We start from the raw sequence: 13,292 nt of genomic DNA on the forward strand, positions 1-13,292 counted from the left end.
TTGAGGACACAACCCCAGTATATTTAGAGCTAGACATGGAACCCAGAAATGATTAAGTGTCAGAGCTGAAGTTTCTCCCACCATATTTCTTGCATTCTTACCCACTGAGCTGACCAAGGACAACTGATGATAGCACTAGTGTTTTTTGCTTGATGTTGATGCAGAACTGGCTTTCTTGATTACCAGGAACTCTTGTTATCCTTGGCCCATATGCAGCAATGCTCTCTAGTTGCCATGCCTCTCCTGAAGGGCAATGTGGAGCCAATAAAATGCTTATTAGCTCTGTGTCATCTCAAATCTAAGGCTATAGTTTCATTTCTTCTTTTTGTAATGCTGTTGAATCAGGGTTTACCATGGGCAGATGACATAAAGAGTTTAAAGGTAATGATGGGGTGAGCTTTGTAAGTTGTAGATCTGGGTGTCCGTGTGGGCATGCAGAATCAGGTCAGAGCTTCAGTCCTCTGCAGCCTTAAAGAACTTCAAAGAACAACTCATCCTGGCCATTCTCAAAAGATAAACTGCCCTGCAGGTTTGTACCAATTTTCTACTCTTGCTATACAAATGATCACTAATTTAGTGGCTTGAGACAGTAGACATGTATTAATTTACAATCTATAGATTAGGAGTCTAGCCAAACCTCCTTGGGCTGAACTCAGGGTGTCAGCCATGCTGTGTTCCCTTCTGAAGGGACTAGGAGAGAACCCCTTTCCTTGTCTTTTCCTGTTCCTAGAGACAGACCACAGTCCTTGGCACATGACTCTCCATCTCCAAAGTCAGCATCATTGCATATCTGACCATCCTATCCTAGCCCCGTCTCCCTTTCTCTGGCCACAGCCAAGGAAGCTTCTCTGATTGTAAGGATCCATGTAATTACATTGGGGCCACTTAGATAATCCAGGATAATACCTCCATTACAAGGTCCTTAATCATCTCTGCAAAGTCCCTTTTGCCACGGAAGGTATAATATTTTGTAGTGGTAGAAATTAGAACATGGGTATCTGTTGGGGGCTCTTACTCTGCCTACCACAAAGACCTTCTAGGAATAAAATGCCACCCAACATAAATGGTTTTCCATCATTTCAGGAAATATTTTCCAGCTGCCTCCTCTGTGCCTAAAAGCAGGCACTGGGGAAACTGTATACAATGCACAGACAAGGTCCTGTCTTTGTGGAGTTCACAGTCAAGTGTAAAATTTTGTTCATTTTTGACTACCAAATGTATACAAAAAATCTTCTATTTTAATAAGCAATACTCTATGTTTTCTATAAACCAAAACCTAGTATAGTCACTATTTTGTATAATAGAGACACAATAAGGGCTCCTGGGTGGCTCAGTCAGTTAAGTGTCTGCCTTCCGCTCAGGTCATGGTCCCGGAGTGCTAGGATGGAGCCCTACATTGGGCTCCCTGCTCACCGGGGAGTCTGCTTCTCCCTCGGCCCTTTTCCCCTGCTCATGCTCTCTCTTTCAGTTAAATAAATAAAAACTTTTTTTAAAAAAATAGACATACACACACACACACACAAAATAGAGACACAATAAGGAAAAAAATAGGTTTCTTGGTAATCTTGTAATGTCATTTATTTTTTTCAGGTTTTTAAAAAATTTTTATTTATATTTAGAAAGAGAAAAAGTGAGAGCAGGAAGGGGCAGAGGGAAGGAGAGAGAATCTTAAGCAGGCTCCACGCTCAGCCCAGCGTGGTGATTGATCTCATGACCCTGAGATCATGACCCTAACCAAAATCAAGAGTTGGATGCTCAACTGACTGGGCCACCCAGGTGCCCTTTGTAATGTTACTTAAATTAAAAATTTTAACATCTGTGCCCCTCAGTCATCATTCCTAGCTAATATTTCCTTTATACTGCTTGTTTGTAGTGTCATAACAAGGCTACAGGATTTGGCATATGTCATTCATTTCTCCAAAATCCAGTCCCTCCTTCTACAATGGCCGTGTTAGTGCTAATCTAGCAGGTTCTGAGCCGTGTTTGTGAGAGCGCGTATGCTGTTTCCAACAGAGTTCTTTGACCCTTAATAAATGTACTTGAAATATTAGATTTTCTAATTTCCCAAAGATATTTCCAGAACTATACCTGGGTCAGGATTTATTGCCAAAACATAGAAAATCTAGCCCCTGATCTCAAGAAGTATTTACCCTTACTGTGAGAAAACAAAATATATGAGCTGTGTATCCAAGTGGTTAAATGGCAAAGCAAGACAAGTGAAACGAATGATATAGATCAGAAAATGGCATGGGGAAGAACAATCATATAGAGGAACAGAAGTGTCAAATGGGGAACAAAGGAGCCAGTGTTGGTGGACTGGGGGGCTCACTCCATGCTGATCATGTGATTTGTGTTGGCAGTATCAGGACCTAAATATATAAGAGTAAGTGAGGTTTAGTTATAGTGGGACTTGAGTGCTGAACAAAAATCTGAAATTTTATTTATGGGTTTGGATAGGGAGAGGCAATGAGCTAGAGATCAACAAATATTTTAGCAATAAATATTAATCTGAAGGAAGATTGAAATTGGAGAAGGGTCTGGAAAGAAAAGCCCATGGTTGATGCAAAGAAATTCTACAAATTGGCTTCAGTGAACTATTATTCACCCTAAACTGGTCTTAAAATATAAATACTGTGTGACACATTTAATAAATGGCATATAAATATTTTATGTCCTATTTTTTATCAAACTGACGTTCTTTAATCTCTTGCAGAAAATCCATTTGCTGGTGATGTTGTCTCCCCCAGGGAAATCAGTTTTACCAACCTGCAACCGAATCACACTGCTGTGTACCAGTGTGAAGCCTCAAATGTCCATGGCACTATCCTTGCCAATGCCAATATCGACGTTGTAGGTAAGTAGACTGTTTACCTGCTGTTTTCTAAGGGAAGACGTTCAAGGTCATGCACACCAATAGGCTGAATTCCAGACACATAAAACTTGGGAGGAATATCATCAAAGTACCTTTCACCTTACATTTGGGCATTGGCCTCCATACTAAAATTATACTTTCTTTTTTCTTTATATTTTTGAGAGAGAGAGTGTGTGTTTGTGTGAGCGCATGCGAGCACACGAATGGGGTGAGGGGACAGAGGGACAGAGAGAATCTTAAGCAGACTACCCACTCGGCACAGAGCCTGATGCAGGACTCGATCTCATGACCCTGAGATCTTGACTTGAGCCAAAATCAAGAGTCAGACTCTTAACCGACTGAGCCACCCAGGCGCCTCTAAAATTATACTTTCAAAAATGGACTGAATTTGGATATTTTTCTAATTCAGGAATATATACTGCAGTATTCAGCTGTCTCCCCTTTCTGTTAATATGACTAGGATACAGAAAAACCTAAGGTGTGCACATTATTTTTTACATGAACGTTGACAACCGTATTTATGTCATTTTCAAATAGATGTCCGTCCACTGATACAAACCGAAGATGGAGAGAACTATGCGACAGTGGTTGGGTACAGTGCTTTCTTACACTGCGAGTTCTTTGCTTCACCTGAGGCAACAGTGTCCTGGTAAGCTGGTACAAGGTTTTCTTGAGAGAATGTCAGTGGTGGATTTCACCTTGTGTCTTCATCCATCATTTGACAGGCTGCTGTTACATGTGGCCAGTGCCTCTGAGAAATAAGGGAGCAAACTTAATTACCTACCTCTCCTGAAACTGTTGACTAGATGTGTAGGATTTTTCTCTCCTGGGGAGATTAGGGAGAGCCATTTCTGCTTACAAAGGAAAGCAAAGAATTGAAGTGATTATCAAGACGATTTTACAGATAGATTTGGTTTTTCATTATGGGTTTATCGAAAGTCATCTATCACAGCTGACCCTTGGACATTGTGGAGGTTGGGGCTGATCCCCCTTGCAACTGAAAACTTTTGTCTCCCCCAAAACTTAACTACTAATAGCCTATAGTTGACCAGAAGTCTCATCCATAATATAATTGATCAACACACATTTCATATGTTATATGTATCACATACTATATTGTTACAATAATAGCTCTTTTTCTTAAATGTTTTTCTATATTTCTAGGCCTACACAGTTTGTGAGTTCTTTCAGGTGGTTGTGTATTTCCAAAAATTTCTCCAATATATTTAATTGAAAATAATTCATATACAGGTGGACCCACACAGTTCACACCTGTGCTGTTCAGACTTAACCGTACTTTTTTGTTGTCGTTTTGGGTCTTTTCCAAATAATTATCTAAGCATGCATTCGACTCCAAACACATCTGCTTAAAACTTTTCCAACATGTTTTTTGAATTTTATTTCAATATATCAATTGGTGTAATAAGTCCAGATACCTCTTGTGGATCTGCCATATTTCTTACTTCACCAGAGAAGCTTGGAAGCACTGTTCCTAAATAAGCCTGCCATGGCTCCACAGGGCTGAGATTAGAGTGAGGAGGGAGAGGCAAGTACAGGTCAGATCCCCTCTTTATTTAAAGATTGGATATTTTGCTCATCGTGGATTTTTTTAATGCTTTTATTTTTTAAAAATACTCCATTAAAATATTATTTATCTTGGGACACATGGGTGGCTCAGTTGGTTAAGTGGCTGCCTTCGACAGGGTCCTGGGATTGAGTCTACATCGGGCTCCCTGCTCAGCAGAGAGCCTGCTTCTTGCTCTGTCTGCCACTTCCCCTGCTTGTGCACTCTCTCTATGACAAATAAATAAAATCTTTAAAAAATAAATAAGTAAAAATAAAAAAAAAATTATTTATCTTGAGTCCTGAGATTTTTTTGGCCATCCTTACATTTTGCCTCTGAGACAAGTGCCTCACTGGCCTTACCCTAGTCCCAAGCTCTGGAAAGTCCTACGTGAATGGTAGCCAGAGTTTACCCTCTGATTTTTTTTTTTTTTTTTTGGTTCCAGCAGAACCTCTTATTGTGCAGTGTACTGGGTAAATCAAGATTTGGCAGCAAATGCTCAGAAAATGGATGAATGTAGGAGAAAATGACTCTGGGTTGATAAGGGCAAATGTAATCCATGTCCACAGGACAGGAACTACCTCTTGGCCTGTAATATTTCTGAATGACCAATGTCCCCCCAGGACGGCAGGAGGTTCAGAAGGTTCATTATCTCTTTCAATTACTAGCTTTCCCATTTAGTACCCTGAAGCAATCATTAACTAAAGAGTTGACCATCAATACACCAGAAAATATTTATTAAGCTGTGAGGACAGATGCAAAAACGGTCCTTATAGCTACAAGAAATACAACAGAAGCATAGAGTATGGTCTGAATTTCCTCTAGCCACAGTCTGTCTGGGCAGATCAGATATACACTTTGGCTAGGACCCATTCTGGGAAAAAGATAAACCCCAGTGGAACATTTCATAAGGTCTCCAGAGCTCCTGAAGAAAGGGTAAGCTTGAATGACATCAGCAACCCATTTCAGCAAAAGTCTATAGTTCTATCACATCTCAAATTGATTTATGCCCCTTTCTGTGTTCATAGGCAGAAGGTGGAGGAGGCGAAACCTCTTGAAGGTAGACGGTACCATGTCCATGAAAATGGCACATTGCAGATCAACAACACCACAGAAGATGATGCTGGCTCATACTCTTGTTGGGTTGAAAATGCTAAAGGAAAAACTGCAGTCACGGCCAACTTGGATATTAGAAGTATTTTTATTTTGGTTTTACTTTGCCTGAATTCTCACATGGGTTCAGCTTGTCTTCCTTTTCCCAGATGAAACTATATGATTTATTGAGTGCCTGTTAAGTTTTTAGACTGTATTTCAAAACTCCCAGATTGTGTTTCATTGATAAGACCATCACAAAAATTATAGGATATGCTGATGATGTGTTCACGGCTTCTTACAATTTTAGGAGGGACTTAGGTATTTGGGAGATGACTGGCAACAATTTAAAATGCACTATTTGAGGTTGTTTCTCTGACTATATTTTGTTTCAGTAACCCACTCAACATAATGTCATCAGTAATCAACTCTTGGAGCTAAAAATCTCACAAACCCATAAAAGTTCAACTTAATAAAGACCGGGGCGTGATAGGACGGAAGATTTTTTTGCTTTCTTCTTGCATCATAAACAGCTTTGCATTTTTTTCTCTCTTCAGAACAAAGTCCTGGGTTTCACTAGTATTTTGCTTTTAAAATTGCTCCAAAAATCCTTTTCAGGAAAACATAGTAGAGAGACCCCGCAGTGATTGTCGGAGGATCCATATTCTCTGTGACATGTCATTATCATAGCCAGCTCCTGCTGCTGCTAGATGACAAGTGTATTTGTTGAGTCATCGTTTTCATGGGTATCCTGATACTCTTCTCTCTCTCTTCACACACATGCCCTCTGTTCCTTGTTTTTCTTATATTCTTCTACAGTGTTTGTTTCTTTTTGTACCCTAAGGTATCCAACATGCCAGCCCCATGAACTATATTTTTTTAAAGCACAAAGATACTCTCTTCAGACGTCTGCCTAACTCTCACGTCTGCCCACATGTTTATATGTCATGGACAATTTTCAAAATGCCCTTGTGAAGTCCGTGAAGATGATTCTTTTTTAGACTTTATAAAACCAACCTATATGAAAGTTTAGCGACTCAGATTCAGAGTCAAGAGAGAGAAGCCTGGAATCCAAATGAACCTTAACTTTCCCATCGCCCTATGCAGCGCTTGGCCCAGAGTGGACCTCAGAACTGTAATTGACAGAGAGATGGACAGGGTCATGAATGTTTCATCTGCTCTAAACACCCACTTTATATGTAAGGCATATATAGGAATCTTATCCGTGAATGATTAAAACACAATTTTTGCATATAAAAAAGAAATTTCTGGAGTAGAGTTGAATGAGAGGCTACATCTTACAGTGTTTGAAAGCAAGAACTTTGGTCGCCATCAAACTTAGTTTCAGATTCTAGCTTCAACCTCTTACCAGTTGGGAAACTTCAGTGTTGCTTAATTTCATTTTAGCCTTATGTTCTCTGGAAGGTGAAAATAGTATTTGTAGAGGTCCTGATCAATTGGATAGGTGGTTTATTAAATAGTATCAGTTATTATTAATAAGTGAATTTCTGATTTTAAATTTAGAAATAGGAGTAGATGTTTAATAAGTCACTTAAAATTAATTCAGTTAAATAATTTCTTCCAGCTTCATGCTTGGGATACCGAATAATCAATTTTTTTTCTCACTTTCAATTTTCAGTCAGTGCGTGTAGTAACATATAAATAGTGAATATTAAACATACTGTGGAATTGGAGGTCAGCTTATGAGAGACTTGATCTCTGAGAGGGTTACCAAGTGGTACAGCAGGGTAAAGTATATCTCCCCTTAATACAGCCTCTAGAAGTAAGGATCCTATATTTTGAAACAGTCATAATGAGGAATTAAGACAGCCAAATATGATTCTTTTTAATTTATTTGATTTGAAATTGAATTTAGTTTATTTGATATATTTGAATGTGAAGCTAGATTTTTGAGCTACATATTGTGGATACCACTAATTTACTTTTAAAATATCACTCTCTGTACTTCATTCAACAAGAATTTCAACAAATATGTGTTGAGTACTTGCTACATACAGGGTCCCTTCTGGGCTGTGTGGATACTTCATGTAACAAAACAGACACCGCCTCTTCTTCACCGGGCTTATGTTCTAATTTCCTACCTTCATATTGATAGATCACCTACGCATGGGCTTTATTATTTAACCTCCAGTATCTGAATTATTAATAAACACATTAATAGAAGATCAATTAATTTCCTTTTTTCCCCTTATGGTGGTGTGATCCCATGACCAGAAACAAGAGAGAAATTATTATTTTTCAACCTCTAGAGACATTTGTTTGCTCCCACTCTTCTTACTCCTTTTGCCCAAGAAGTAAGTAAGGGGAATTTCTAAGATATTAATTAGTACTTTCACCCTAATTTCTCAGAGGCCCAGGCCTGATGGAAAGAAAACAGAAATATGATGTCAGGAAATCACAGCGCAGCAAACACTGCGTCTTCGAAGACATGACTATTCCGTCGATGATTGCAGTTGATTAAATTGCAGGCACTTGATTGCAAAGTAAGCGAGGATGTATGCATCTCACTAGTCTCTTTGTTTGGTAAAAACAGATGCTACAAAACTTCAAGTTGCTCCTAAGAATCCTCGTGTCCCCAGATTGCATGTACTTGAATTATATTGTGAGAGCACGTGTGACCCACATTTGAAGCAGAGTTTGAAGCTGTCCTGGAGTAAGAATGGAGAAGCCTTTGAAATTAATGCCACAGAGGATGGCAGGTAGGGAAGGGGTGATGCTCTGTCATCATATGGGCTTGGGATTAATACTGAGCACTTGAAAAAAATAGTTGTGAAAGTGTTCACACGGAATTAAAATACCAAAAGTGATGAATACATTTCAGTCTTCACAGCAGGATTTAAAAGGTAATGCAGTGCAAAGTTTCACTTTTCTCCCACATGGTTAACCGCTTCTTTTGCTGCTGACTTTTTATGGAATGTGTACCCTCCTGTTAACGTAGGAAACAGAGCCCACTCCGGGTGTGTGAGGGGTATCTGGAGGGGACCCTGCCCATCACCTGTTTCCATCCCAAACTCAGTCTACCTCATGAATAGGCAGAACCCGAGTCATACCTCCATTCCTTCCAGTTAGGAAGTACTGACAAACACACTTTTAAACCTCCTAATCTCCATATAGAGAATACAGAAAAATATATAGAGAGGAGAAAGTGTGAAAAGATGCTGACTACATTAGACAATATTAAGTACGTCAGAGAAAGAGAAAAGAATATTTACTGATTGCCTGTGCTGTCTTTTGAAAGCATACAGAGGGTAGCTCTCCTGTGTTTTGCGTCATGACTGAGTAGGGGTTAGATATAGACCATCCTTAGCCAGATCTCACCTGCGGTTTTATGTTGTTACTCATCATTCTGAAAAAGTAAATCTGAAGATCGGAGATGCATTCCTTTGGCGAGACTGTGGCAGGATGGTAAATAAGAGCATGGCCTTGAGTCCAGTCGCCTGGATTTAAATCTCAGCTTAGTTACTTCTTGTGTCTCTGACTTTAGACCAGCCGCATAGCTTCTTTATGCCTTAATGTTACATTCTTCAGATACCTTCATAAGGTTATTATGAGTATTAACATACCAAGCACTTAGAAAACACTAAGTGCTCAGTCCAGTTTAGCTCTCATGATTTGTGCTAATGTCTGCAGACATGTGACGGCTTATCTCATGTCTCATACCTGCTTGTCCCCTATCGTGTGTGTGTGTGTGTGTGTGTGTGTGTGTGTGTGTGTGTGTGTGTGCTTGCACCACCTCTGTGCAGGGGCTTTGGTCTCGGCTGGCTACTTAATTGATTCCGTCTCATCCTTCCTGTATACTTAAGAGTTTGTGGAAAGGAGCATAGGTATTAACAACTAGTTGTCAATGAGACAAGAGGAGATTAATTATACCTAAAAGACTACACACTGCAACAGTGATCTTCACCCTTAGGTTAGGTCTTAGTCGATCTATCAACTGCAGGGATCTCTCCATGCTCTCCCTCTTTTGTCACAACTGCCTAGTTGCCTGGGGTCTTGCATATGATCTCTGGCCTACAGCCAAAAAGAGAGTCAGAGACTGGTGCCTGGTAAGTGATGTGACCTGCATATTTAGGCCCTGATCCCAGAAACTCCAGACATCTCTGTGTGGCCCAGTTGAATAGTTTCTGTAGGATACTAGGGCTGACACTCAAATGAACCTCTGGCTATCTCAGGGAACAAAGCAAGTGACACAGATATTCTGCCGGTTTTCCCTAGGGTAGGGTGAGGAACAGTAACCTTAGCTAGAATGTCTTAGAAGAGGTCTCTGGAGTAGGGAAGGCTGGGAGTAACTCTTGCTGCTGGGGTTGACTGGGGGCCCGAGCAGGCGTGGAATTATAACAGGGAGCTGAGATCACAGGTATCTGCTGAATTTCTAGGGAACGATTAGTAAGCTCCTCTCACCTTCTGCTAGGATACCTTCTTATTGGTAGGTAGGCTGGGGGCCAGAGGCTTTTACCTGGGAAGAGATAAAGTGAGTTTTACATCAGAAATGTCAATTATAAAAAGAAAGAAAGAAAGAAAGAAATGTCAATTATATAAGAGTGTCTCTCCCTTTCTGCAAGGACATTTTTTCAACTACATAGCAAACTCTCATTAATATATTTTGATTTAGTGGAACTTAATTTTCCTAAAAGTGCTTAAATAGTTAAGTTGACAATACACTGGTATAGGGTAAAAGGTTATAATTTATAGTAAAGAAATTTTCATGTGCTAAACTGGATCAGAAATTGGCAAAATAGAGCAAAAGATAAAAAGCTAGTGGCCAATGATTTGCAAAAAAGAGGTACTAGTCTGCCCTCTACTGTTCAAATACACCACAGTGCAATTGTTATCAGATTTCCCAGATGGGCGTTCTGCCTGTGAAGTAGAGGGATGAAGAAAAAGGACCCTTCTCAAAAATACAGATTACCAGACTCCAGGTCTGGCTCTTTAGATCTGGGGTGTGATTCAGGAATGTGCCTTTGTAAGAAGGACTCCGGTTGGTCCTATGTAGGTGATTCCCTTACTTAACAAATCTTAAGAATGATGCAAATGTATCTTAACTATTATAACATAGTTCAGTCTTTAGAAACACCAGGCAACACAGTTCTGTCACTAACCCATGTATCACAGATGGTTGGACTGGTAATTAAAACAAAACAAAACCAACTGATAGCTTTCATGGCTGTGTGGACAGTTGTGTATGTTCAAGTAACATTTCATCTTCAGTTTCAACTCTAACACTCTCTAATAAAATTTGCATTATGTGAAGCTCTGTTTTGTTTTGCTTTTTCAACTCTTCCTTGATTTTTCCCCATGGGGAATATATATTTTTGAATATATGTTTCTGTTGTTTTCACCCTCATCATGTACTCATTTTTTTTTTTAACTGGCAGGATAATTATCGATGGAGCTAATCTGACTATATCTAATGTCACCTCAGAGGACCAAGGTATTTACTCCTGTTCAGCTCACACTGCTTTGGATAGTGTCACTGATGTAACTCAAGTAACTGTCCTCGGTAAGTGCACTAATGAGGAATCTCTTCATTTCTTCCCCACCACTGATTAAATTCTGTTGTTCTTAGGCCATTAAAGCCACAATTATTTGAGTTCCTGCATATATACCATTCTTTTGAATTTTTCACTTAAATAGTCATTCCACTTTCAAATGCTTTCTCCTCCTCTTGCTTTAAAGAAATTAATTAATGCTTAATTTCTTTTCACTGCATGGGTAATGTTGCCAAAAGCTGTGGGAGGCAGGCAATGTTATCAGCAGAGAGAAAACTGAAGCATGCTTGAGTTGTCAGGGTGCCTGAGCTGCCCTTTCCTAGCTTACAGAGAAATAGAGCTGAGGAATGGAGATGGGGTAGGCTTGTGGGGGGATCAAGCTGGGCGTCCCGTGGTGGTGGTGGCTCAGTGGTCATGCTCTAAACCAGAGAGACAGACTAAGTTCTCAGCATTCCAGGAAAGGAGTTGAGGAATTTCAAGAGCTCTGCAAAGGAATGACTTTGATTTTTTTAAAAATGCTAATGTTAATTAGAAAATAATGTGCATACTTCTCTAGTGTAGTCAACACAATTAGCCCTGCAATCACCCACATTTAAAGCTCTTAGACCAGCCTGGAGCATCTCTTAGACCACCATTAGCTCTTCTAGACCACCTCTCCTCCAGTTTCCTTGACAGATTCGCTCTCCACAAGCTATCTGATACGGAAATCTGACCGACGCAGACACCACCAACAAATCACTCACCCTCAAACTTCCATTTGGGTCTGCCCTTTTGGGGAGCCTGGCAATAGAGGAGGGTGGGTGTGTTTGTTTCCATATTCCCTCCCTGCAAGCTGTGTCTGATTTCTCCAAGGGAGGCTCCCTTCACAAAATCCTCTATGATAAGATTCTATTAACTGCTCCCTCCCCCCAACCAACCCCAGATATTCTGCCAGTGATCTTTTGAAAGAGTTAAAAAACAAAAAAAAACAAAAAAAAACCTCTTGATACTATCCAACTTGTGTGAACTTTTTAATTTCTGCTGGGACCCTGACTAATACAGACATTTGACATTTTTTTTAATAGTTTTCTCTTAATAATTTTGTTTCCGTGGGCACTCCTTAGTCTTCCTTTTAGTTTTCTGATATCCCTTAGAAGTGTTTGATTTTGCCTAAACTCCTTTATTAGATGTGTCGATTAATCGTTATTATCAACAGGCATTTGAATCTTTAGCTCTCTGATTGCTGGGATCCACAGGTAGGTTGCTAACAGAGGTATACGCTGAGAGGAAATAATTCAGTTTCTTTGGCAATAGGATGTGAAAAATGAGTAAACGGGCTGGAGCTCTTCAAGTGAAGCAGATGGTCACCAGACTGGTTTCTACACACACACACACACACACACACACACACACGTAGTAGAGGGTATGAACTTGGTTCAATAAATTTTACCTTTAGGTGAGGTGTTGGGCCGTAGGAATTCAGCTGTTTCAGGGGACTACAAGCAGAAAGGTTTGACCCTCTAGGAATTATTTCACTAGTGAGTCATCAGATAAAAGAGTGGAGCTCCAGGTAAACTGGAGTTTATTCCAGGCACCACAGTGTAGGGGCCAGTCTCAGGATCTATAGATGTTTTCAGTATTTTGAGCCCTGCAGCCAGCAAAGGGATTGGGCTCCCTACTGCTTGGTTCATGCTGTCAAATGGCCTTGTAAAATTTAATATTTCATTCTTGTGATTAGGCTACCATGTTCTAGAACCATTAAATTTTGACGATTTTAAAGAAATGGTTGCTATGATTATATGTAATATTTACTAATGAAGTTTTTTTTTTTAACCAATGTTTTAAGAATAAAAATAAACTAATTTAAAAAATAGTCCATGATGCAGATTTCATTTTCTTAACTACTTCTTGGAGTTTAACTCCTAATTTTTTAGGCCAATTCCTGGTCTTAGGAAGCATTGCTCATTAACAGACAATAACAAATAGATACCTGTGTAATTTCTTTATATACCTCTTTTCCTGAGAAAACAATTTTTGCACATATATGTTTGACCCATTTCACTTGCTTTGAGAGTATTAAGTGGAGGGGTGCTTGGGTGGCTCAGTGGGTTAAGCCTCTGCCTTCGGCTCAGGTCATGATCCCAGGGTCCTGGGATCAAGCCCTGCATCGGGCTCTCTGCTCGGCAGGGAGTCTGCTTCCTCCTCTCTCTCTGCCTGCCTCTCTGCCTACTTGTGATCTCTGTCTGGCAAATAAATAAATAAAATCTTTAAAAAA

At 39.8% G+C, this 13,292-nt stretch overlaps 1 protein-coding gene across 3 annotated transcripts in view; it reads left to right on the forward strand.

Moving 5' to 3' along the window:
• Nucleotides 1-13,292, forward strand: part of LOC111144146 (cell adhesion molecule L1 like) — an 80,864-nt gene that overhangs the window by 40,610 nt on the left and 26,962 nt on the right. For all 3 annotated transcript variants that reach the window (XM_022498307.1, XM_022498309.1, XM_022498308.1), the window contains 5 exons: nt 2,714-2,854; nt 3,410-3,521; nt 5,465-5,631; nt 8,083-8,248; nt 10,925-11,049. In XM_022498307.1, coding sequence (XP_022354015.1) covers nt 2,714-2,854; nt 3,410-3,521; nt 5,465-5,631; nt 8,083-8,248; nt 10,925-11,049 — 711 coding nt within the window. The remainder of the gene's footprint in view (nt 1-2,713; nt 2,855-3,409; nt 3,522-5,464; nt 5,632-8,082; nt 8,249-10,924; nt 11,050-13,292) is intronic.

This window comes from Enhydra lutris, unplaced genomic scaffold, assembly GCF_002288905.1.
Source record: "Enhydra lutris kenyoni isolate GAN:26980312 unplaced genomic scaffold, ASM228890v2 scaffoldscaffold10, whole genome shotgun sequence".
NCBI lineage: Eukaryota > Metazoa > Chordata > Mammalia > Carnivora > Mustelidae > Enhydra > Enhydra lutris.